General features: G+C 54.5%; 7 protein-coding genes across 7 annotated transcripts; 2 read left to right on the top strand and 5 right to left on the bottom strand.

Annotated features, from left to right (window-relative positions):
* Positions 1–287: 287 nt before the first annotated feature.
* Positions 288–3,953, bottom strand: F5Z01DRAFT_292574 (uncharacterized protein). Its single transcript, XM_046258817.1, has 5 exons — positions 3,422–3,953; positions 1,717–3,365; positions 1,409–1,665; positions 1,022–1,359; positions 288–972 (listed from the first exon to the last, which is right to left on the bottom strand). Exons 1-5 carry the CDS (start codon positions 3,696–3,698, stop codon positions 473–475), a joined length of 3,021 nt encoding a protein of 1,006 aa, XP_046115249.1. The 5' UTR covers positions 3,699–3,953; the 3' UTR covers positions 288–472.
* A 234-nt stretch (positions 3,954–4,187) lies between these two features.
* On the bottom strand, positions 4,188–6,293 carry F5Z01DRAFT_683386 (hint-domain-containing protein; the record flags this gene model as incomplete). Its single annotated transcript, XM_046265843.1, has 1 exon — positions 4,188–6,293. The coding sequence occupies one exon, from the start codon at positions 6,291–6,293 to the stop codon at positions 4,188–4,190; it is 2,106 nt and encodes a 701-aa protein (XP_046115248.1).
* Positions 6,294–7,731: 1,438 nt separating this feature from the next.
* Positions 7,732–9,450, top strand: F5Z01DRAFT_639469 (uncharacterized protein; the record flags this gene model as incomplete). Its single annotated transcript, XM_046262441.1, has 1 exon — positions 7,732–9,450. One exon carries the CDS (start codon positions 7,732–7,734, stop codon positions 9,448–9,450), a length of 1,719 nt encoding a protein of 572 aa, XP_046115247.1.
* A 161-nt stretch (positions 9,451–9,611) lies between these two features.
* F5Z01DRAFT_692510 (nuclear protein 96-domain-containing protein) lies at positions 9,612–16,230 on the bottom strand (the record flags this gene model as incomplete). The annotated part of the gene is made up of 4 exons (XM_046266186.1): positions 9,612–12,011; positions 12,118–15,878; positions 15,930–16,046; positions 16,107–16,230. 4 exons carry the CDS (start codon positions 16,228–16,230, stop codon positions 10,044–10,046), a joined length of 5,970 nt encoding a protein of 1,989 aa, XP_046115246.1. The 3' UTR covers positions 9,612–10,043.
* A 965-nt stretch (positions 16,231–17,195) lies between these two features.
* F5Z01DRAFT_292503 (uncharacterized protein) lies at positions 17,196–18,295 on the top strand. Its single transcript, XM_046258816.1, has 2 exons — positions 17,196–17,447; positions 17,499–18,295. The coding sequence occupies exons 1-2, from the start codon at positions 17,295–17,297 to the stop codon at positions 17,943–17,945; spliced, it is 600 nt and encodes a 199-aa protein (XP_046115245.1). The 5' UTR covers positions 17,196–17,294; the 3' UTR covers positions 17,946–18,295.
* Positions 18,295–20,704, bottom strand: F5Z01DRAFT_292482 (ENTH domain-containing protein). The gene is made up of 4 exons (XM_046258815.1): positions 20,466–20,704; positions 20,340–20,409; positions 20,071–20,291; positions 18,295–20,020 (listed from the first exon to the last, which is right to left on the bottom strand). Exons 1-4 carry the CDS (start codon positions 20,536–20,538, stop codon positions 18,645–18,647), a joined length of 1,740 nt encoding a protein of 579 aa, XP_046115244.1. The 5' UTR covers positions 20,539–20,704; the 3' UTR covers positions 18,295–18,644.
* A 776-nt stretch (positions 20,705–21,480) lies between these two features.
* Positions 21,481–25,336, bottom strand: F5Z01DRAFT_712522 (putative histone acetyltransferase). Its single transcript, XM_046266487.1, has 3 exons — positions 24,292–25,336; positions 24,195–24,242; positions 21,481–24,142 (listed from the first exon to the last, which is right to left on the bottom strand). Exons 1-3 carry the CDS (start codon positions 25,001–25,003, stop codon positions 21,609–21,611), a joined length of 3,294 nt encoding a protein of 1,097 aa, XP_046115243.1. The 5' UTR covers positions 25,004–25,336; the 3' UTR covers positions 21,481–21,608.
* Between the last annotated feature and the right edge of the window lie 89 nt (positions 25,337–25,425).

The raw sequence follows: 25,425 nt of genomic DNA, 5'->3' as shown, positions 1-25,425 counted from the left end.
ACAATTTCTTCTGCATTTCATGGCAGCAATGGTGTCGTGCCAAATAAACACCATCGAACTCAGGGGCTACCAAGAAAACATGGCCCCAAGTACTAAATAACATGCAGGCGATAAGACTACATCACTCCACCATGCACAGGATTCAAGATTGCCATTTTCATTGCGTCTCATCTGTTGCTACTATCCCTGTTGCGTTCCAAGCAAAGTGTCTTATAGAAAGAACTCAACTCCTTGCTGTCACTCGCCCTCCTGCCTGGCAAGACGGACAGACTAAGCCAAATGTATTTGCGCGGCCAGATGCGGAGCCTCAAACTCATCTTGGTTGTGAGTCCGAATTTCTTTTGTTGCAAACAACCCCCGGTACAAGCAATGCCCTTTTGACGACCAATTGTTCGTGACCCCTGAAATAAACCGTACCACCCGGAACCCATGCGAGATGCCAATGTCAAAAGACGCAGAGATGTGCTCCACCTCACTCATTATTCGCATCCCCTTCCTTCTTGACCTTGACTGTCTCCTCTGGCTCATCGTCGCTGCTTTCTTCGCTGCTATCGTCGTCGTCCGAGTCATCGTCATCATTCTTCTTCTTCTTGGCTGCGGCCTTTCGAGCTTTCAAGTCCTCCTCGAGAAGTTCCGGGGGAATGCTGACATCTTCCAAGAGCATGTGCTCGAAGGCCTCGGGAGATTGCCATTCCTTCCTCCAGGCAGCGAGGGTTTCCTGCACGCGAGACTGCACGGTGAGCTTGTCCGAGGTCGTGGAGTCACCGAGAAGGTTGTCGATGAGCAGGTAGACGCCCGTGGAGACTCGCTTGACCAGTTCATCAGCGAGTTGCTCCAAGTCGTTCTTCAGTACCTTCTTCTTCTCCTTGTAATCGTCGCTCATGGCTTTGATGATGCCGTTGAAGATGTCGTTCGAGCGTCTACCGACGAACTCCTCGACATACTCACGACGGCGCAGATACGACTTTTGCCCTGCAGCACATTAGTATGTCTTCTCACAGATAGGTTTGGGTTGTCTCACCTGTAATCTCTGTCTCCATGAACTCGAAGCACCTTTTCAGAAGCCCAGAAGCGTAAGCATGCGCAGCACCCAGCACATCCACGCTCTGCCGGAATGCATCGAGTCTCTGGGTTGTCTGTGAGAAGATCAACTTGCGGTTCGTGGCGATGTCCGCCTTTCGCTCGTCTAGGTGGTGCGAGAGCGTCGCGTCAAATTTCTGCGCAACCTCTATCAGCTGTTTGAAGTGCGCTTCGAGGACCTGCTTGACATTGGCTTTGCGCTTATCCCAGAGGCCGGGGATCTTGGTGTTGACACTGTGGTTGATAAAGGCTGACATTTCAAGGATGATGGGTCGATAGCTAGGAGATGTCAGCGAGGCGACACACTTACGCAGGGAAGTGTTCTTACAGCTTGGGTATCCAGTCGTACTCAATGTCTGAGTTCGCGGTTGGGGAATATGGCCCCCCCTTCCGCTTCACCACCGCCAGATACGAGTTCCAGCGCAGATGTTCTTTGGATGTCTCGTCTTCGGGAAACTTCAGGTGCCATCGGCTTGCGATAGTCTTCGCGCGAGGTCGGAACTTCTTCTTGGCCGATGCCAAATTTCCAAAGGGATCAACATTTGTTATCTCTCCAAACAGTTCCCGCAGTTCCTTGGCACAATCCTGGGGAGTATTAGATAATGATCACAGCGCCGGCTTGGCGATGATACTTACGGTCTGTAGTTTCTTGCTCTCTTGCTTCAGAGCATCCTGAAGTCCGTTGTAGTCGACGATGATGCGCAAGTCCGATTGGCAGGTCTTGGACCAGTTGTCAATGCTGTTCATGCACTGGAGTAGTCGCTGGATTGTAACGTCCAGATGCTTCTCTCGGCGCTCCGCCGTCGCTTTGTAGATCCACTGGATCATCTGGGGGACGCCTGTATACCTTTCCGTCGGGAAAGATAAGTTGCTGTCATTCCCGTTGCGAAGTCGCCAGAACGCCTGGGAGCTTGTGGCGTGGACCGCCAGCGTGCTCAAGTGCTCCGGGTCTTCAAGGTCGCCGTCTACTGTAGTCCGACGTTGTCGACGCAGAAAGTCCTCCTGCATTCTTTCAGCGACGGCAGCGTTTCGCGTTACGGTCGCCCAATGGCGTAGATGCAGCATCGCATTGTCAACGATCCCCTGAAAGGGCTTTGCGTCCTCTCGAAGACTCTCCATTTGGTGCTCTCCAGATTCTAGTTTGGACTTGACTCCCTTAATCTCCTTTTCGGTATCACTGCCCTTGGCCGTTACTGCGTCTGTCTTGAGCTTCTTCTTCAGCTTCTTCAGCTGAGATGTGAGCCTTTTATTTGCCTTTTCGATGAACTTCTCGCTCCCGATAATGCTATCAATGATTTCTTGGGCAGCTTTCATGTCTGTCATGTGCTTTTGGACATAGGGGTCGTGCTCGGCAGCCCTTGAACTCTTGACGTATGAATTAATGTCCAGGTCGTCCATCTTGGTCAGCACAACACCGAACGCATGCTGATTTGTTCCAGCCGTCAGGCGCGCTCGCATCTCTTGAGAGTCATTCAAAAGTCTTAGCGTTGTTCTTTCGTCGGCCGCGCGCTGGATAGCGGCGACGATCATGGTGACCTCAAGCTTTTTGTGGAAGTCACTGGCGACTTTAACACGGCTCTCCACCGCGTCACCGACTCCAGGAAGGTCAACAAGACAGATCCCGTGGCGTAAGATCTCGCTCCGTATATGGACGTTGACATTGCAAATTAACGGCCACATGGCCACATCGCTGCCCCCGAGGACCGACGTAGTCGCGTCGAGGTAAGGTTTGATCTGTTTGGCCAAGTCCTCACCAGTCGCACCCTTCAGCTCAATTTGTCGTGATTTGAGGACATTGATGAGATCTGGGTTGGTCTGTAAGATCGTCTGAGCCATGGCTGCGAGCTTGTTGTCGTTGCCGCAAGCCAGAACGGAACGTCGAATATCCGCCTCATCCAGGTTCCATACCGCGCGGATCTTGTCCATGCCGTGCTTGGCCTCGGCTGCGGCCACTGCTGCATCATTGATCCGGTCGTCCTCTTTCAAGTAGCTGGTGTCGTTGGCTATCGAGACCATGCTCCTGATTGCCTGTAGAGTGCCGAGGATCTGCAGTTTGATCTCGCTCAGGTCCTGGAAGAACACTTCGGCGCGACACTCATGGCCCGGGTCCATGTCGTAGTTCCATGCGACCTTGCAACACACTGCCGTTGCGGCTCTTTCGTGGCCTGAAGGCAAGAGCTCGTACTCTCCGAGCATGGCATTGAGCAAGGAGGTTTTGCCAACGCCAGTCTGGCCCACGACGCCTACAAGAACTTGAAAATCCTGGTGACTCTGCAGTGTCTCGTCTACCCAAAGTCAGTACTTAGGCGACGATTGAAGGTCACTCAAGTGTTCAACTCACCAGCCTCTGCTATCCATGAGTTAAGTGCAGCCTTGAGGGGAGGAGGCGCGCCGGCATCATCCGCGTGTTGTTGCAAGAGGTCCATAAGCTGGTTCACATGAGCTGCAGCATTTTCAACTGCGGTCTCCTTGAGAGCAATTCTTCCGGCAATGGATTTGTCTTCCGCAATATCCCAAGCAAAAGACGTTGTCTCTGCGGAATCCCCGGAGGTGTCGTGCTTCTGTTTCTTGGAACGTTCATGCGGCGGCGCGGTGCCGCTGTTCGACGTTTCAGCCATGATGGTCGATCGTAACTTGAGTTCAGCCTATCGAAGGGCTTCTGAAGCTTTAAAGAGATAGAGAAGAGCCGAACAAAATCTGCTGTGAGGTTCGAGAGATGAAGAAGAGTTTCGTTGATGTTGGAGTGGGAAGAGAACATCAACTACAGGGCACAGTTATATACTTGCCCGGCAGGCTTCGACGTCATGGGTAAGCTGCGAGAACTGGGGCAAGAACTCCCAGCGAAGTTCATCAGGAGGTTTGACATCAGATGGAAGGAGATCGCATGAACTTTGTACTCATCATCATTGAAACCTCGCCGCCTTGTAGCGCGCCTGTTGCATCGGATGAAAGACTCACCACTGTCGCCAACCGCAGGAAGAAACCTGTACAACAGCCCCCCTAAGTAACCTCAGTGCTTCGATAAAACCCAGTGTCTAAGAAAGCAAGTCGGTCTACATGACCATCCAAGTTATGCATTCTCATTATTTACCGTTCAAGGACCACCATCACGCAGCACTGAACCCCGTGACCAGTCCAGTCCTACCATCCCTACTGACTCCATTGCCAACAACAACCCCCTTTTTGCGCAATGCTGACTTCGAATCTGGCAGAGCCCCGTTCTCGCGACCCAACTGTACCAGGGACTTGACAACCCTGTTATAGTCTCCAAAGAAAGCATGCGCTCTGACATCCGAGCCCTTGACTAGCCCGTGGCCCAATGTGACACCCCACATACCACCAACGCGAATACCATGAGCCCTCGCGTTATTATCCCTCTGCAGCATGATCGAATAGATGGAGCCAGTGTATCGGGCCGCGCCCTCAGCGCAGGAGGCCGGGAACGCCCATGTCTTCTCGTCCTTTGAGATGGGATGCCACGGTGTCACCAGGACACCATTCACCCGGCACAGAGTTGCCCCTTCCACTCGTGTCTTGAGGACGACAGCCACCTTGCGCGGTCCCACCGGCGTCTGCACTTTGACGCCTCGTTGGAGCTTCCTGATCGGCACGGTGCGGCCCGAGGCGAGTCCAACTGGCGTCGAAGCCGCAAAGCACACCCCACAAGGATTATTGTATGCCGACATGGAAATCGAGGCTGGCCCCGAGCCCGCAAGTGTCCTCATAGCTTTCCCGAGGAGACTGCGCTTTCCTGGCCGTCCTAAAAAGGACGGTATTGCTGGCTCGGGTGGGGGTAATCTGTCAAATGCAGAGTCGAGGCGCTTTCGGCATTCGACAAAGAGCGTGCTGTCGGTGCCGTACTGAAGAGGTCCCGGGTCTTTGAACGAGTTGCATTCCTGGCGGGCGTGGGCGTTCATCAGGGAGGGGATGTAATGCCGACCCCATCTTTGGAAGTACTCTGCATTCTTGAGGGCCAAGGAGACTTGACCATGCGGACTCTCTCCTACGAGATCCGTGATGAGCGAACTGTTCTTCTCGTCAGAGTACTTCTTTGCTGGCAGCACCTCGAGCAACTGCTCGAGTTCTTCCTGCTTGGCGGGCAGATTGTCACGTGAGATCGCACGGTGTTCCTCGAGCTTGTTTAAGTGGAACAGGGAGCTCAGAAATTCGCATATCCGCGCGCGAGACTCGTGGTACGCCACAATGTCGGCGCCGATCTCAGACTCGGCAATCATACTGCACTCTGCAGTGAGAGTCACTTGCTCATTGGCCTCGGCGGCCTTTGGGGTGAGGTGGACAGCCTCGTACAGAAGCTTGGCTTTGATGACGGCATTGTCTTCAGAGACAAAGGCATCCTTCTTCCGCGCATTTTCAACGTTGAGAAAGACGTCCTTCGACTGTCCGTACAACAAGCTGCCAAGGGGAACCCGGAGACGCATGTGTGATCCTTGTTCACAAGGCGCCTGCTGATCCACTGTTGGACCTGTCGAGACATTGACGGCCAGAGGGTACGCGTACTCCAGTTCCAGCACGGTATTGATGGCGTAGGTGGACTGCATGTTAGCGATGGCGTGCACAAAGACGGTTCCAATCATGCCCGCGTCAGGGATGAAGGCATAGTTGCCGCCGCCAATCTCGGCAATCGACTTGAGCAGCCCAGACTCGAGCTCATACCCGAAACCGAACGTGGAGATGGAGGCGGGCAGCGGTAGCATTTCCCGTAGCTTGGCCACGAATCCCGCCGCAGGGTTCATCTGATTCGGCATGCCGTCAGTCAGCACCATCATGGACGGCACCCTTGAGCTGCCACCACCGTCCTTGAAGACATCCAAGCCGTGGAGCAATCCGTGCCAGAGATTCGTGGCGTGCGAGGGGTGGATGGTTTGGATGCGGTCCCACGTGAGCTTCTTGTTGTCCTCCGTCATAACAGTGAGACCTTGGACCGTTTGTGCGCGGGACTGGAAGGTGACCACCCCCAGGCGATCACCTTCATCCAAGGTCTCGATGATTGTCCGAGCCGCATGTTTGACCAGGTCCAAAACGTTGAGCCCGGTACTCTCGGTTTCTCCCGGGACGTTCGCATCTGTACCCATACTCCCCGACACGTCGATGACCAGAACGATGTCGCATGGTACATGGTTGACTTGTTGGGCTGGCGCTTTGGGTGGCTGGATCTTGACGAGCAAGGCATCGCGCGATGGCAACGCATGCATTTGAAGAGCATCGTCTTGGTCGGGGGTGTGCTTTTCTCTGACGGGGAGTTCCACCTCCGCGTTGTTGGTAAAGGGGACTCTCTAAGGAGCTAATCAGTTATGTTCATGGGCATCATTCCGAAATTAGCAGCTCACCATCGCGGCATAGATCTGTTGTTGCCTTGTGTAAATCTCGTGGATTCTTGAGTGAACAGCACAGCGAGTGCCTGGGGATCGGCCCTGGCGACTAATGCTGGACTATATAGCTATGTCAGCATCAGCGTGAGTCCATGTCAGCGTGCTGCGTGACACGTCGTCAAAGGATGAGATACCAGACTGGACTGCGGGCTGCAACCCAAACAGGCGCTTTGTTGGGGAATACATAGTAGGTAGCCCGATACAGCTCGTGTCGCAAGCCAATAGGGTTTGTGTGGATGATGAAGAAGGTTGGCCAAGGCGCCAGAAGTGGCAGTCATTGGGACGCCATTCGTGATGGAGGCGGGGAGCTGACATGGGCTCCAAGCGAGGCAACCACTCAACGCCGGGTGACTCAATCATTCGCCGACTAGCGTGGTGTGGTTCTGACCTAACATGTGGTCCGCTTATTTAGGTAGCCAGATCATGCCAAACGCGGCCCTGCCAGGCAGACAATGAGGCAGACGCGCGGATCACATGGATCTCCTCGTCTGGAGTAACCCAACATATCCCGCCTGCGGGCAGTGCGGTCTCTTCGCCACGCGTGATCTCAGACCAGGCACCTTTATCGTGCCATATCTCGGCCGGACGCACACGTCGTCCACGACTGATCCGCACTCGGACTACGACCTGTGGCTCGACCGTGAGGCAGACCTTGCCGTCGATGCGAGCCTGCAGGGCAACGAGGCCCAATGACTACCGAGGCGTGAAAGACAAGCCAAACGCAGAGTTTGGTGGGCGTAGGGAGGAGGAGGGATAATAGGAGTACAGTCACCACGTCTTGGCGGTCGAACTGTCGAAATGTCGTCGCTCTGTCAGTTGACGCTCTTAGCCTGCCTGCAATCCGTGTATACCAGGTAAACATGGCCTTGCAAGCCGTCGGGTGCCACAGCTCCTCTGCTATCGGCATTTTCGAACGTACCATTATGCTGGTGTAGCCGACTTTCGAGCCGGGGCGGAACCTTGCCGGACACCAATGATGAGATGTAGAAAGTTCTGGCTGAGAACCTCAACTGTTTTGAGTTCTGATGGGTTCAGCACCTGCTCGAACCTTCTGCTAGGACCCAGCTCACGCACACATTGCATTCGAATTGAGCAGGCCTACAAGAAGGATACCTAATCAAAATTGTCTAGACTTGACTTTTTTTCCTCTTCTCACGCTGCCTCTTCACCTCCTCCATCAGCACCCAAACACCTCGAAACACCCTACCTTCATATCCCAGCCAAATACTCACTTCTCTCACATTTCATCTCTACTTGGATAATGTGGCAAGACTGGAACGATATCGAAACGGGGCGTTTGGACACGTACATCTCAGGCCTTTACAGCCATGGTGCTTTGGCTCAGCGTCATGCGGAAAGCCTGCGAGAAATTGATACACTATCTTCATTCTCGAGCTTGAGATATCGAAAGAAAAAGCCTAAGCCTCTATGCAATGTTCCCAAGACTTTGAAGCCCCGTTCAGATCAGAGCCGAGAGTCGGCCACGCCCAGGAGGATTGAGGGAAGGGACATTGGTTGTCTTGAGTCTTTGGCCCTGAGCAGCTCCTGTTCCGTGTCAGAAGGCGAGCCAGAGGACGAGAAATCCTACAATGATCTGTTGACGTTTGGGTTCGAAGCATCGCCAGATCAAAATTCTTTGAATGGTCGGAAAAGCAGGCTTGGGCTCTTGGAATTGCCTTCAGACATTCTGCTGCTGATAATGAAGCATGTCAGCGAGTGGCCTCTGGCTATGTACTGGCTTCGGCATACTTCGGCCATATTCATGACAATTTTTGACAAGGACGAGTTCGCACATCTCCACGAGGCTTCCGATTCATACAGTTGCCACAAAGCCTTCGATCGTTCTCGGTTGACGCGGGGGAGCCTCTACGTGGCAAGTGTTCGCCTTCTCCAGCACCTCCATTGCGATTCTTGCCAGGAGATGTTCACGAGCGGCACCTGGAGGCAACGTTGGCAGAAGCTCCACTCACACTACTACTGCTCGGGTTGCAAAACAAACCACAGTGCCTTCATGTTCTTGTCAGAAGACAGGGCGAGGCACGATCTTTGCGGAGGCAGACTGCTTTGCATAGGACGCCAGGGGGAGATCTCGCTATGCTGCCATAGCCAAGGTCATTTTGACGCGACCAACAAACGCACCATGTGGCGGGACATGGATGCCCTTTCCAGGAGGACCGAGACTACAGCGGGAGCTGCCGAGGAGTATGGACGCTTTTGTGCGCACCCATCACACGAATCCGTACGAAGCGACAGCAAAATCACGAGCAGTATGCTTGGCATACACGGATATCCGAGGCTCATTGCGTTTAGCGATGCTTCAAGTCCTGGATCGCATGTTGTTGTCGAGTATGGATGGGATCTGCCGCTCCTAGAAATACCCTCGTCTTTCACGCCTAGTCTACGTGTTCTTCAGGGTGAGCTCTCGAGCTTGGTTGTGCAAGCCCTCGAAGAACATAAGATATGTCCACACGTCTCACCGGACAGAGAGATCCTCGAGTTCGTCCAGACAGGTATCTGCCATTGTTTCAGAACCGAGTCGTCTTGGCCCTCGGAGGCCGGATTAAACTCTTTAAAGGGTCAAGGTTCGAAAAATTGGCACGATCTCAACCAATCTTGTCGGTGTGGAAGGAAATCCTTTTTCAGATGTCGCGAGTGTGGTGCGTCGTATATGTGGCGCCTCTTGCGTGGTTACGTCTCTTTGAGCTTCCGTCACTCCTGGCGCATAAAGAAGCCTATCAGTGTGGGTTGGATCAGCCTACTTGATCAGCAGTGGCGGAACAAAATCTTTGACGAAGGAAGCAGGCACCTATTATGGTGTGACAATAAGGACTGCCGGACACACACGTCTCAGCCTTGGGATGTGCTAGTGAAAGATGAGGTTTCATGGGATTCTTCCGACCACCCAGCTGGTGAGGGTGAATGTTCTGACTTGGCTTTGATGGAGCTACTTGAAGAGCAGCATGCCTTTCGAGGCTGGTAGATCAATACAGCGTCCCGCGTCCTTGGCTCCTTAACGTGGTAAGATATTGACTGGATTCTGCCGTTCAGACAGTTCAGACACCAATCCCAAGTCTCCTTGCAAAAGTCGCCAACAGCACCCCAGCAAGATCGGGTGCACCAACTGCACGTCCAGCCCAAGCAGCACATGCAGCACTTGCAACACTCCGGCAGAGATATTGCTAATGCAGGCACAGTGGGGATCGAGGGCGGCTGCGTCTTAAGCACCACTTAATCCGTCGCGTGAACCCTTTGTCCTGTGATGGGGCCGAGACGTAGCGTAGGGCAGGGGGCCAGTTCTTCGGCTTAGGCATGGCGATGGTGAAATTGTTGCCAGTCAAAGACCAAATCCATCACGCTACATGAGTATAGTGCAATACAAGGCTGAGTCATCCGTCGTGACAGCGGCGGATCATGCGATATGGCACAAGGATTCTCTGATTTCCTTCGCCCCGAGCTATCTATCATCATGCTACGGATTATAATATACCAGATCTTAATTGCAAAACAAGAGAGCTGCGGACCCCTTCCTTTTTCCCCTACCTGCTAAAGACAACATCTTACATGAACGATTCCTCAGTGCGACATGACCTCCCTGTATCGCTCCATCCCTAAATCCACCGAATACGCCAGCAGACGATCCTGCGTCAGCGGCAGATTGAGTATCCGCGATCGGAAGTCGCCATCCTGGTATTCGTAAGCCACATACTCGGAACTCGAGAGACCTGGTTTACTCACCTGCTGGTTTCTAGTCAACTTGACAATCTCCTTGGCGGTCTCGTTCGCCATGTCTGACAGAGCGGCATAGCGAATAATATTGTCACCAGACACCTGCTCGTTCTGCAAGCCAGCCAAGAGTTTCTCCACCACCGACCGAGGAGCCGTTTCACCCCGGCTGCGGTGCTGCACCAGTGTCAGGAACAAGCTGTAGATGCTACCGCCCTGGTGCCACTCGGGGACCATGTGGAGGTGCTCATCGAACTGCGACAGCAGAGCCGCCAGGCTGGCGTAGTCCCGCTCGATGATAGCCTTGGGCGCAACTTTGGTCGTCAGCACATGGTGGCTCTCGGAGAAAGCGCCTGCCTTGACGAGGCATTGGACCTCCGCGGTGGGATCTTGCTTGACACTACGCATGTATATGGCGAGGGCCTCCCAGATCCACGCGGAGGGGATTTGGTAACGGTCTGCAAGAAGGGCGAAGGTGTCTGAATCAGGTTCGATCAGACCGGCGTGGCGGCACAGGTGGTCCTGAATGGCCATCTTGCGGGCAGAAGGGTCGCTCAGGTGAAGCAAAACGAATGTCGCCTCAAGCCACTCCCCGGCGCTCGTCAGTTGTGCGGCATACGAAATGGTCGCGGCATCAGCCTTCTCCGCATTCTTCTCTCCGAATTTGACCTTGCCAGTGGCGCAGAGTGCCACACCAAGCTGCCAAGTGAGCCTCATATCGAGAGGGGACAGCTGCGAATTCTCCGGACGCAGGACGGCTTCGAGGTCGGCACTGGGGTTGGCATAGATTTGCATGAGTCCCCACATGAGGTCCTGGCGGTGATGGGCCCCGTAGTCGTACCACAAGGCATCGATGCCTTCCTCCATATACCAAGGCTTAGGCAGATCTTCGCGGTCCTGATCGATATCCTCGGCAAATCGCTTGATGGCTTCCGCAGGATCCTGACTTTGCGACATGCCGTACCACAGACGGAGACCAAAGGCCTGTTTCCAGTTCAGGCCAAACCTCTTCGAGATAACAAAGGACTCGACGCGATCCTCCACGGGACCATTCTTCATGCCATCACAGACACTGGGGTTACCAGCGAGTAGCTCATAGATGGCCCGAATGGGCTCGGAGAACTCAGATAGCATCTTCGAGTCATGCCACCCCTTGACCTGCTCACGCATATTCTCTTTGGCTGAGTCGCCAGCGCCAATGAGCGGTACCATGGTTGCCAGGTGAAAGTTCTGCCCCTCGAGGAGGTATCTGCAGGCATCGGTAATTCGGTGCCCGGCCAGAGACGCGAGAGCCTTCTGCTCTTTCGATCCAGCGAGACCGACCAGCACCGAGGAGGCCTGATCAACCAGATCCTTCCAGAAGACTGACAAACGGGCCTTGCGCAGGCTGCCAGGCTCGCTCTGCTCATCAAAGAGAATGCTGGCAAGCTCCCAAGTCCGCTTCTCGTGCAGGCTTGACGAGTCGCTCATGTTGCGGTGATGAAAGACATCCTGCACGCTGGACGCTTGGAGCTGGGCCAACGGCACACCGTCTTGTAGAGTGACAACAGTCAGCTTATCCTGGTTCTGGAGAAGCGTCTTCGAGGAAACAGTCGAGAATTTGCCCAGTCGCAAGGTCTGGTGGGAGCTTTGGATGGACGACTTGTGAAGCGTAAGGATATCGGAGACTTCGCGCAGGGACCGTCGCATGTGCTGGGATCCATTGAACCGAGGGACCACGAGTGTCTCGCCTGGTCCCCATCTCGGACAACCACCGTCGTGGAAAGCTTGCTTTTCTTCATCGATCACAATGGCCTTGTCGTGTCGGGCGTACGGGAACTAGAATAACACAAAAGTTTAGCATTTTTTTCTCATAGACTACAATTAAGTACATGATTCAATCTAGAGCCCCATGAAAACTTCAAAATGCGACAAGGGTACCGACCTGAGGGAAGCCTTTTGTGGCCGAGACGGAAGACCGCAAGTTAGACGCTGCAGTCTTCGGCTTGGGTTGAGGCCTCTCGAACAATGAGTTCATGAGATCGATGCTTGTCGCGAAACCACGTCCTTTGTCAGCGCCAACAGTGTTAGCTGCAAAGGCATCCTTCTTCTGTGTTGTTGTGTTCCTTTTCCAAATGGACGACTTTCTCAGATCGACGTCGCCTGCCTCCTGCTCCGCAAAAATATCGAGGCCTGTCTGACGGGTGGGCGAGGCGTCGTTGAGTTCTTTGAGCATGCGACGGTCTCTCTTGGCCGGGCTGACCGTTTTCTTCAGCATCTCGGCCCAGTCGTCGCCGTCTGCGACTTCAAAGTTGGCAGGGCCCGCCGACTCCTTCAGGGCCCTCATCCTCGCACGGAGGACGCCGCCAGGGGTGCCCTTTGCAGGCTCTTCCTGGTCAAAGTCCTCCTCTGACGAAACATAATCATGCTCCGCGGCAAGATGCTGTCCGGCGATGGAGCTCGTCGACTCTTCATCGGACACGTCATATCCTTCACTCATGGGCTCGGCCTGCTCCTCCTCGAGGGAAAGCCAAACGTCATTTTGTGCAGGATCCGCGGAGCTAACCCCTAAAAAAGACTCCTTCGGTGCTGCAGCCTGGTTGTCCGTAACGAGCATGTTCACCTCGGGCTCGTCGAAAGCGCCCGGCAAACCTCGGGATCGCCTGAACTGAAAGGTGTCATCTCCAATGGAAGAAGACATCGACGCGTCCAGAGCTAGGTGCTGAGACTCGGTCAATGCCTTCGGCTCTTCCTGAGGTGGCATCGTCGACTCGTCTTCGTCGTCGTCGTCGTCGTCGTCCATGCCATACGTTGTGAAATGGTCGACAGTGAACGTCCACTCACCCGTCCTCGGGTCATAGTGCTCAAAGTGGGTGTCGGGCATGCTCTTCAGCTTGTTGATGTGCTTTGCCAGTCTCCGATCATCTTTGGTGATCTTCCTGTCGCGGCCGGATCGGGCCCATGCCTGCTCCAGCTTGATACGCGAGGGGACATTGAGACCGTGTCCAACAGGTGGCTTCTTATGGTTCTGAGGGTAGACGGTAGCTGAACGAGGCTCCAATACAATGACGCCTCCGCGAAGCTCATCAACGGAAAAGGCGCTGATATCGACAGGCTGAAGAAACTGGACATGACCGACGTTGACACGACCAACCTTGAGTTCGGGAACCTTGGTACGCTGGACTCGGTTCAACTGCTCCAGCTCGTCAAATGATGGGACAGACCAGTACTCGCCAGGGACGAGGTCGTCGACGCCAGCTGAGGAGCGTCGGCCGGGAGTGGCCATGTTATCCTCCTCCTCAACCATAGAAGCGTCGACATCGGGGGTAGAAGAGGATTTGCCACTGGAGATACGGTTCTGACGAGGCGTTTCGTCAGCCTGGGCATCCTGTTCCTCCTCGGCCGCTGGAAGGGCTCCGCGGACAGGCTGTTCGTCGCCGGCGTCCATAGTGTCGAAGCTGACCCGCTTCTGAACGACCTTGCGCTGGCTCGATCCCGCCTCGATGGCCGGTCTCTCCTTTTGTGGCGTTGAGAAGAGATCGGTACGGAGATCGCGGTTGATGACGAGCTTCTTCGAGCCAGTGCTGCCGTACCATCGTGACCCATTGGTGGTGGTGCCGATACCGGCAGGCGAGAGTGCGCTTTCCTCGTTGGCAAAGCTCCGGCGAAGGTTGCTCACTGACACGCTCTTGCTCAGCGATCCACTGGAGCTCGCTCCGAGCAAGCTGCGACCGGCCGTACCTGGTGTGCTGGCTATACTACTAGCAGGACTACCACCAGGGGTACCGTACGTGCTGTAGGAGAACCCGAAACCACGCTTCTGCGGTGTGGCAAAGCGAGAGGCAGAGGCGGGAGCTAGCTTGTACATTGGCAGGATAGAACTTCGCTTGGGCTTGGAGCTCGCATTAAGAGGCGTCGCAAGCGGACCAGGGTTAGCAATCTCATTGCCACTGACATTGGTGAAGAGTGACGGGCTACCATACGCCGAAACGTCGTTGAGGTTGGCCGTCAGACCTTGGGGAGCGCTCTGTGAGTTGCCCAGCATCGAGTTGCCCATACCCTGGTTTTGTTGGTTCGTGCTGTTACCGAACATGCCTCCGCCAGTGCCTTGGTTGGTTTGGCCGCCGAACATTCCTCCAGTGTTCTGAGTGGTGCTGCCGCCAAACAGGCTGGGTTTCTGCTCGTTGCTCTGGTTGTTATTCGCATTGCCAAAGAGCCCTCCACCCGTATTGGTCTGCTGGTTGGCGTTGCCAAAGAGGCCGCCACCGCCGGTGTTTTGCTGAGCGGGCTGTCCGAAGACACCGCCACCAGCAGGCTTGCTACCAAACAAACCACCCCCAGTGTTCGTGTTACTAGCACCACCGCCGAAGGCATTCGTTTGTTGCTGGTTGTTGTTGGCGTTGCCAAAAAGACCACCGCCACCACCAGTGTTGCTCTGCTGCGGGGTGCTGCCGAACAGTCCTCCAGGTTTTTGTTGGTTGCCCCCGAAAAGACCTCCGCTGGCTTGCTGCTGGGTGTTTTGATTCTGTCCGAAACCACCAAATGCGCCTCCTGTATTCTGCTGTTGGGTGTTGTTGTTCGCACCCCCAAAGAGGCCGCCGCCCGTGTTGCTCTGCTGGGTGTTGCTGCCTCCAAACAAACCGCCGCCTGTAATGGCGGTGTTGGTGTTCTGGCCAAAGGCGCTTGTTGTATTGCCTCCAAAGCCGCCTGTGGTGTTGTTGGTCGACGAACTGCCGAAGAGACCTCCCGCCGGTTTGTTCTGGTTGGTGTTGCCGAACAGGCCACCGCCAGTGGTTCCACTGCCGCCAAAGGCCGAAGTATTGGTCGTGTTCGTCGCGCCAAACCCGCCACCAGTGTTACCAGCTCCAAACCCAGTGCTCTGGGGTTGGGAAGTGGTGCCTGAACCGAAGAGGCCGCCACCTGCGGGTTTGCTACCAAATAGGCCTCCTCCGGTAGCAGTGTTGCTCGTGCCAGCGCCGAACCCAGTCTGGTTCGACTGGCCAAAGGTGGATGTGTTCGTGTTGTTGGCCGATCCAAAGACGCCTCCGGTGTTGCTCGTGGTGTTGTTGCTACTGCCGAAGAGACCTCCGCCAGTTCTTGGCTGTGTTGTCGTGTTGGCGCCGAAGCCTCCTCCTCCAAACCCAGAGCTCACGCCGAAAGCGCCGCCTCCGCCAGTTGCTCCGTTACCATGACGGCGTCCCTGAGCGTAATCAGCTAGTCGTAGCTCGTCGCTGGACCACTTCTTGTAGGGGTCTTGGAACAGAATATTCTGGAACGAATTCGTCACGGAAGAATTGGCCTCCTTTTCGGTGTGCGCCTGGAAACCGGTTCCAGCCGTCCCAGGGGGCGTGTCAGTACTTGCGCCCAAGGTGCTGCCACCGCCGAAGCCACCACTTCCAAAGCCAGTATTGGTGGTTGTTGTCGCGTTGTTACCGCCGCCAAACAAACCCCCCGTAGTACCGGTAGACCCAAATGCCGGCTTTGCCGCAGTGGTGCTGCCGAACAAGCCTCCTCCGGTGTTGCTGGCGGCGGCACCAAAGCCACCCGTGTTGGTCGTGGTATTGTTTGCGGTAGCTCCGAATCCTCCGAAGCTACTGCCTGTGTTTTGCTGTGTGCCACTACCGAAGAGGGATCCGCCTCCGAACGCTTTGTTGGCACCGAACCCGCTCGTGTTGCCGGTGTTGCTGTTCGCGCCGAAGCCGCCACCTGCATGAAGTGTTAGTGGGACATTCCGAGGCAAATATGTAGCAGACATACTTGTTGAGGAACCAAAGCCTCCACCTGTGTTGGTCGTCGCTGCGCCTCCGCCAAATAGACCACCGCCAGTGTTGGTGTTGGCAGTCTGGCCAAAGGCTGAGCCCCCGCTACCGAAACCTGCAGCCAGATGTGAGTTTCTTTGTTTCTGATGCTCTTTGCTAGGGTCGTTCGACTTACCACCAGTTGCAGTGTTGTTGGTATTGCTCGCGCCAAATCCACCGAAACCGCTGGACTGGGTGGTGTTGTTAGTGTTGTTGTTGTTGTTCGCGCCGAAGCCTCCAAAGCCTCCAAAGGCCGACATGGCGACGTCGGGTGGTCGCGCGAAGCGAAATGGAGCTCAGGCTGCGACTAGGGCGATGGGTCGTCTTTTCGCAGATACGAGGACGCGTTGATGAGGTCAAATTCGCATTCGCAACGTCGAGTTTCGTGACTCTTGATCGTAGACAGGCGTGCGCGCGTGAGAATCGCAAAGCAGATGGATGGAATCGAGCTGGTGACACGTCCGCCCAGCGCAGGGAATTGAGCTTGTTGACTGAGGGTCAGAAAACCAGCGCAACAGAAAGCTTGTGAAAGGACAGAAAGGCAGGATGATGAGATCGGTCAAGGTACGAGAATGAACGCGTCCTTTTTGTCCTGAGCAAGAGGTGAAGTTGACCTAGGTCGGCCTCTGCAATGGGGTCAGTGGTGAGGTAAGCTTTTTCCTCGGACGTGGATGAGCAGCGGCAGGCTTCACTCGCGTAGAGCTGCAGAAGTGGATGACTAAGACAAGCTCGCCAATCGCAGTTCCCCAATAAGCTGATCACCACAAAGTCCCTGCTGCCTGCGCATGCTGCCTGTTCTGCCTGTCACGAGACCTGCAAACGGTGCTCCTTTTTTGTCAGCAAGGCAGACTGCGTTTGACAGTTTGTCGTACGTAGCTTTGCCCTTGTCACCCGCCAACCAGTTCTGGACTATGATAAGGATTCATAAGATTTCATAGTGCCTTCTATCAAACAGGCAAATTTAGTCTCATCCAGCGCCCAGGAGCTGTGGCAGAAAGCCTCTCTGGTCTCATGTTGAGTGAGGTTGGACACCACGCCTGAGTGAGCACTGACTGGGCTGGAGTTTAACGCGCCCAAGCCGTCAAAGACACGCGCCAGGTCATTGCACCATTGGACGCGTCGCATTCGTCTTGAGCAATCGCATACTCTTTGTTCTCTGGGCAGACTTCACGACCAGAAATTCGTCTCAGATTTGTTTGCTTCAAACATAGTTTCTTCTCCCCAAGCGACGGCTGCAGCTCAACATACCATCTTGCTACTACTGCCCTGTTGTCGAAACCCAGCCGCCGTGAAATCAGCTCCAAAAGGCAGTCTTTTACACATAATGAACTCACACGCAACGCCGCGGGGATTCCCAATACGGTCCATGGCGGCTTCATCGTCGCATCTACCGAAGCAAGCATCCGGCATCCCGCAGTCAAGCAACGATGATTACAACACAATACCTGAAGAGGATCGCGAACACATAGATGAAGTGGTATGAGTCTCGATCGCCAATTACATGAGCATGCCTGCTGACGGCTTCCAGTTTGAGCTCATGGACCTCAAGAAAAAGGGCTGGCTGAATAGCTATGAATTCCGGCACTCACTCTCAGCCCTGGGCTTCGACTTGTCCAAACCGGAATATTACCAGCAACTAGAAACGCACGGGCACCCGCCCCAAGACTGGGCGGAACCGCACAACTGCCCCGTCAACCGACTGCTCGTTTATCTCGACCAATTTCGCTTATGTGCCGCCAGGCTGATTGCCATGAGGGATCCACGCGACGAGGCGACCAAGGTGTTTGGGATGTTCGATTATGACGGCGATGGTGTCATCTCGTTCGACGATATGCGCCATCTCGCGCAGGATATCAAGGACGAAAGGACAATGACAGACGAGGAGATACAAACCATGATTGATCACTTGGACCATGACGGCAAGGGGGGAGTCAACTTGGAGGAGTTTATACAGATGATGGAGGAGGCAGGCTGATATCTTTTTGGCCTGTATCAACTTGTGAGGGAATACGGGACGGACTATATGTGTTGTAATGCGAATCGTACGGTGAAAATTATGTAGCGTGAGCGATTGTATCCAGGCAATCAACAGCTGGCCTCATGTGACTTCCATGCTTGTGGCTCAAGGCGACATAGGCCACCGTACCTCGTCTCAGCGTTCACTCCATCAGAGCTGTGATCACTCGGGGGTCATGTGGAGGATAATAAGGTCAGCGTTGTACTAGAATACGAAGGCTATACGGCACCAAAGCACGGCTGCTTATGCTTCTTTGTTACACTCATTAGTACACTTGACCTTGCTTCGACGGTCTACGCCCATCAAGACGCCCATCAGATTCACGATGAAGGCACGAAAGTAACCATGACTACTACCCCATACATCAATTGTGGAATGTAAATCTAGGTCTGGGGATCTGAGAACGCGCTATCTACCTCAGGGCCAATGTCCGCCCGCCCCATGTAATCAGTATCCGACAAAGATAACCACACTTCAGCCTCCCGTAGCAATACTGATGTCAGACGAGAAGAGCAAGCATGAGAGGGCAGGGCGTCAAATGAATCAAAAAGGTTCCGCCTAGAATTGGGGATTGGGAATTCGGATCCGAACGAGGGCTAGAAGTAAAATGTTGAAACACACGAAGCCCCGAAACGCCACTGCATTTGCCGAGTTCGGCTAAAATTGAATGAGGTCCTGGTTCTGCTGCTGTCCAGGCTGCTGTTGCTGGCCAAACGGATTGTTAGTCCCTTGGCCATTCATGCCAGCGGGAAGTGCGGGCACAGGGGGGTGAGGCTGGTTTCCGTAGCTGACAGATGGCATGCCAGTGAACTGCTGTCGCAAGAAAGGGTTGTTGCCGGTCTGCTCTGCTTGGAGGCGGTTGATGCCGGAGCCTGCACTGTTGACAAAGGTTCCGGGGGCAGTGTGCTGTGCCGGAATACGCATCTGTCCAGTGTTTCCGTACGTGTCCATTCCATCACCTGTAGCAAGCAGAGAGTTGAGCTTTGACTCGTGTTCGTTGAGCTCCTTCTGCTGCGGGTTGTTGAATGAGGGCTGCTGCTGCTGCTGCTGCTGCTGGCCAAAGGAGGGCTGCTGTTGCAGTTGTCCAGGCTGAGATTGGAAAGACGCCAGGGTCTTCTGCTCTGGCACAGCTCCCAGGCTATTCATGGTCGGCTGGGCGGAGGATGGCCGGTTGAACTGCGCAAACGGGTTATTAGAGCCAGTTGGCGTCGGCTTCATGGCCGCAGCGTGATCATTACTGCTGCTATTCGTCGCCCATGGATTGTTCGTGCCGGCCGAGGGTCCAGGTCCATCAACGGGAGACTGGAGCATTGTCGGCTGCTTCTGGAGTGCCTGCGGCTGCTGGCCGTAAGGGTTGTACCCAGTAGGCTGGGGCTGGAAGCCCTGCTGCTGCTGCTGGCCATAAGGATTCGCTCCAGTAGGTTGAGTGCCAAACGGAGTGCTGAACGTATTCTGGAAGCCTGTAGCCTGAGGTTGTTGATAGCCCGTATAGGCGTTGGACATGAAACCAGTTGGTTGAGTCTGCATCTGGTTCTGGCTTTGGTTTTGGTCTACCGGGTTCGCGAACCAATCAACTTGGTTTCCCTGCTGGTAACCTCCGTTGAATCCGGTATAACTTGGCTGGGCAGCCTGTGCTGGCGAGTCGTCAAACAAGGAGGCTGCGTTGCTTGCCTCGAGCTCTCGGCGGCGATACTCCTCCTCTTCCTTGCTCAGCTTGATAGCTTTGGCCAGATCGTCATCAACGTCGCCCACCTGAGTGCGACCTTCTCTCTTCTTGCGATCTTCTTCTTCCTGGTATTTGCTCGCCTCGAGCGCGAGCTTGTACTCTGCGTCTTCCTCTTCGTTGTTCGGTCTCCTCTCACGCTGACCGCGGCGGTCGCGGCTTGGGCCCGTGGCGGAATCTTCCATGCCTGGAGGGGGGAATTCTTCGAGCCCAGTGACGCGTGACTTCCACGATTTTCGGTCACTCCTCTCCGCACGCAGGCGCTCCTCGTCGAGGATTAAAGAAGTGATTTCCTTGGCGGCAATGCGGACTGCTCAAAGTCAGAGGGTGGACTGAAATGCAAGGGTGGCGGCTTCTTACCATTCTGGCCAACATCGCGACCCTCCTCGTCTACATACTGGAACTCGCGCAGGGTTTTGATGATGTAGATGCTTTGGCGAGCCCAGCTCACTACCAATTCCGATCCCTCGTGCAAACAGTAGTCGAGAACCTTTAGAGCTTTCAGGACGTGTCGCCAGTTCTTGCCCTTGTCGTTCAGGCGCTTATCGAGCATATCCATAATGTCGTAGAAATCGCTAGATCTGGCTCGTTTGTCAGCTTGGTTCGCAACAAAGACGTGGCTCACTAACGTGTTGAAAGTCATCTGAGCGATCTCGCTCATTTGCGTGCCTGTCGGACCCCATGGGTCATTGCTCGTCGCTACAACAGCTTGTCAGCCGCGGATGCCACTTGCGCGCGATCCGAATCTTGTCTACCTTCTCGGACCTTAATTTGAGTACTGGAATAGCCCTTTGTGACATTCCTGACACTCCTCATTACCCGCGACATGGTGGCGGCTGGTTCTCCAACTGTCAAAGTCCCGGCTAACGTTGGCAACTAGTTGCGCGGCGATGCGCTGGCTGTGATTGAGCAATGTAGGATATTGGAATTCGGCCGATGCGCCAGGCAAGTCGAGAAGTGACGTAGTCGCTTGCGTGGATTATCCGGCCGCGAACTGTGGTTTGGGACGCTGCCTCACTTCGCAGACTGGGTAGTTTCGGCTGCCGATCGAGTCGTATGCTTTGCGAGCGGCGTAGAAAATGGCTTCAAGAGTTGATTGTTCGAGGCGACCACTCCGGCGACGTCGTCCACTCTTGGGTGCAGGCGCTTGCTGTCGGGATACTACGTAGAGTGTGTGTTGGTTGGTGGGCAGTGTGTACCGAATACAGCACTTCTACTTGCGCGGTCAGTGCCTAATAGATCTGGTGTCTGGGAAAGACAGCCAGAATTTCGCAAGTCTGGAGGGGGTGAGTGTGTGAAGCTTAGTCGGGATCATGCCAGCCATGGAGACGGACGGACGCTTGGTGACCAACTCCAGTCCATGTCAGGCTCATGCGCGAGTGGAGACTGTTGCGGCGGGCGAGTGGCTGGGTGGGGCTCTCACCTAAGGTACCGTACCAAGAAGTGATGACATGTCCCAGGAGGCGCAGCCGCACGTAGCGCAAGTGAATACCGACTACCCTACGTGGTGCCAAACTGGCGCCTCGGGATGGCAGCTCGCAGAAGGGCATCAGACTATCAGGGTACAATGCTTGTTCAGGAGCAAGTGCGAAGCTACGGCTATGCTTGCTACGGTAGTTTCAACGAATAAAACGCGGCTGCGCCAGCACTCTATTGTGGATCTTCTCATGTGACACGCTTGGTAATTTTACATTATTCCAGCCACTGAAGCTTTCGCAATATGAAAGCGACTAGTCATGTGATAGCAACAGCACAGTCTTGAAGACTAAAGCATTATCTATGTTAACATCCTATATACAAGATAGAGCTGCCCGCCCCCGGTCGATTCCAGGGTCATCTTGATAGCCCCAACGCCCTAAACTGCCTACCCGTTGCCTGCAAACAATACGTACATGTCATTATACATCCTCGCCCTCGGCGTCTACATCCTCGCCAGCTTCACCTATACCATTGGGCCCTCCTAGTGCTTCAGACGTTCCATCAGCAATGTCGCTCTGGACTACGGCCAAGTCAACTTTGGCCTGGGTAGAACCCGCTGGCTTGGTTGCAGCCTTGTCCACCATCAAGATACCAGACTCGCCAACCACGGCTGATCCGTTGGCAACTTTCTCGCGCCAGCCTGGCGGGAACCCTGGACCACTGGCAGCATTGCCGTAATCAGCTTTCTTAGTCCCTTTGGGCCAACGTCCTGGCCCACGCCCAGTCCCGCCGGATTTGCGTTTCGCTGAGGATGCTTTAGGCCGTGGCGCAGAAGGACGGCGTGCGCTACCTCCAGATCGTCTTGGCTTGGGCCGCGACAGACTGCTGATACTGCGCGGCATAGGAGGCCGGCCCGGTTGTTTCGTACGTTCTCCCCTTCGTCCTCCAACAGGGGCCGGGAAGATCTCGAAGCGGCTTGCCGGGATAGTCCTGTATGCGAGGTCCCAATGCTCCGCCACATCCATGCTTTTACCAGTGCTGTTACTTGCTCCTGGTTGACTATTCTCCTTGTTGTCCCCAGCCTCGTGAGCACCAACCTGTTCCAACTCCGACTGAGCTTCGATTTGAAGTTGGGAGGAAGGGTCATCCTGTTCAGCGACACTCTCCGTTGGCTCTGTCACTTCGTTTTGTGGAAGCACTCGAATGTCATCGACCATAGGTCGAGTGATGGCCGAAATACCGCCTGGACCCTCATCAACCTTGGCCTGGTCGTCTTCTCTAGGCGCCACAGTGCTAATGGGACCCAGATCAAAATTGGCGATGTTGTTCTTGCCCATGACGTAGGGCGTCCACGCCAGAGCCTGCGGCTTTAACTTGACATGTCCTTTGGCTTCCCATTTAGAAACATATTCTCGGCAAAAGTCCATGTCGATGCGGAACGCGTATACTTTGGTTTGAGGATCTCGTACCAGAGCTCGAAGACCTTCGAGAGCAGCTACGACGTCGTCTGGAGTCATTGCAGTGTCGTCTGAAATCTGCTTGATACTCAACCCGTCTTTCTCATGTGCGCCTTCCCGCATTACGTCGAGAAAGTATCGGCAAAGCACTAGACGCCAGTAGCTGCGGTAGGATACCAATCCAAGATCCGATAGTGGCTTTTCCGGCGATCCCGTTTTCTCCTCCGCCTTGGTGAGCAAGTAGGAGAAGTCAATCAGCAAATTCCCGTACCCCTTTCGTTGGTGGATCGGTAGCGTAAGAATGCATGACACGTTGTTTAGGCTGCTTGGCCTTTTCTCCTTGGAGAAATAGCCAACAAAATGATACCCGGTCTCGTCGTATTCGCATAAGACGTAAAAGAGGAACGGTTCCACGTCGTAGTAAAGAGTCTTTGATCCGAGGAAGAGCTTGGCCAGCAGACAGAGGTTCTGGCAATATATAGGGTTTTTTCGTCCATCTACCTCAAAGAAGGAAATGGAGCCGTACCTGTAAATCTCGTCGCCTGGAGGATGCTTTGCGGCACACTTGAGCTTGTGCCGCCAAGCAACGTAGTCCGAGTTCATGTACTTGAGGCAGAACTCGCAAATGTAAAGCACACGATGTTTGCTGTACTCGTATGGGTAGGGCGCTGCGTACCATGTGTCGATTTCCCATCCTCCGAATTCGATGCACTCGATTTTGCTGCCGTTGTCCGACTTCTTGCCTTTACGGCTAGTCATCTCTGGGCCTCCCTGCAAAGCTTTCTCCTGCCATTGGACATCGGCTTTTTTCATTGCTTCCCTGAAGCGTTCTCGGTCGTCTTCGCCCGGCAAAGTCTTGGTCGTGTCCGCTTCGGCCTCATCCAAAATTCCGCCATAAGGCTTGCCTTTGCCATCGTCACCATCCCGGTCAAGCAACGAATACCAGGGCTGGCTATAGGCATCCGCAGTGAATGGAGTTTCAATGGTAGCTCCAGTGGCTTGGGTCGCGCCGGCCGCAATGGATGTAGGCCGTGTGGATCTGGGCTGTCCAGCTGATGACTTTTTGTCCCGCTTTCTCCTCGACAACACGTCTTTGAGAGGGCCAGATCTAACGTGGAGTCTGACAACCAAAGAATTGCGAGTTCTCTTCTCGATCGAGACTGGAGGTGGCTTGTTGATTTTGAGACGCAGTGTTCGGACCGACCGTGTCGCGCCTTCAGTGGATTGCCCGTCATCGTCAGCATCGTCATCGTTTTCGTTGTCGCCTATCGAGAGACCTCGCCGCCTTTTTCTCAAAGACACCCCAGTATCCTCTGATTCCGCGGGGGAAGTCTTTTTTTTCCGCAGAGACCGCTGCCTGCCCGTAGACGTTCCATTAGGCGTGAGACTACCAGAATCCCTTTGCGCCTGGATACCGGGAAGCGCATCATCAGATAGTGCCCCGAGGTCACGGCGCTGTGAATCCGCTTCGTCATGTGAGACTCCGCCATCGCTGTTTTCCCCATGGTCGGCCTCGGGCTCTTCGAAACACTCTGGGCATCTCCAGCGAGCTACATCTGCAAGGTTTTAGTGTCGCCCAGAATCGATCAGAGGGCACAGTGCACTTACCATTGGACTCACTCAGAGCTGCTGCATCTCTGGCGCATTGTTGATGTGCTAAAATCATTAGCAAAACATGGACATGACAAGCATCACTTGAACGTACCATGCTCTCCGCACTTTTGGCACGACAAGTACGGATCAAAATCCTCGCTGGGATCATTCTCTTCGTCTTGCTTGCAGAAGACACATGCATTGCTTGCTACACCCGTGTCGGAATCATCATCTTCAATTTCTCCTTGGGCATCTTCCCACGGGAGTTCGTCATCTGAGTCTTCGTCATCGTCGACCGATTCTGCGTCCACGCTGGCTTGCTCGGCAGCATCGCTGTCCGTTTCCATGTCGGCGTCGGACATCTGCGCATGAGCTCGAGCGGCGCGCAGTTTTGAAGCAGTGTCCTCCGTATTGCCATGCTCTCCACCTTCGTATTCGTCCTCGACTTCGTCCTCTTCTAATTCGTCCAGCTCAGATAGTGATCGATCCCGCGCTGCCACGGAGAGAGCATGCGGCGGCTGCTGAAGCATTTCGTAGTCATCCTCGCCTTCAGCATCTTCCTCTCCAGATGCATCTCTTTCACCCTCGGGATCCTCTTCAACCTCCTCTCCTGAGGCATCTTGATCAGCCTCGAAATCCTCAATTCGTCCACCACTTCGTGTTCGCCGGCCATGAGCGATCGCAATGTCGGAGTTGCTGTGATGGGATGCTTCGTTGAAGTTCGCCGGGCTCTGGTCCCATTCCTGGGTTTGTGAACGTAGCACGCTCTGCTGCAGCTCCTCCTCCATAGCCTGAGCGCTACTCATGGTTGCGCGGGTCACCATAATGTCACTTTAGTCCCGTTGCTGGTTGTTCGACATGTTCCGCAGCGACGATGGCAGACGCAAGCTGATTCAGTTCCTCTTATCGTTCCACGGCAAGCATGCTGAAGGCGTGTGTAGAGCACCGGCGCTCGGTCGTATCGTTCACGCTTTCGTAATGTAATTGTGTGTAAGCGGAATCAAGGCACGTTCGGTCAATGATGTGTAGTGGATGATAAAGACAGGTTTATCGTGCTGTTGACTCTTGTCGTCGCGTCTCGCGAACCCCCGTCGCGCCTGCCTCCAACTCCTAATGACAAGCAGCAGTCGCGAAACACTGCACAGTGTGCGCCGAATGGTGCAGAGGGGCGGACCACTAACCATTACGTTGGAGGTACAGTGTGTGACATTAGTTCACACATGACTGGTCACTTCGGCAAGCCTGC

This window comes from Emericellopsis atlantica (assembly GCF_019669845.1).
Source record: "Emericellopsis atlantica unplaced genomic scaffold F5Z01scaffold_28, whole genome shotgun sequence".
Classification (NCBI taxonomy): Eukaryota; Fungi; Ascomycota; class Sordariomycetes; order Hypocreales; family Bionectriaceae; genus Emericellopsis; species Emericellopsis atlantica.
The sequence above is the reverse complement of the archived record's forward strand: the minus strand, read 5'-3'. Positions and strand labels throughout refer to the sequence as shown.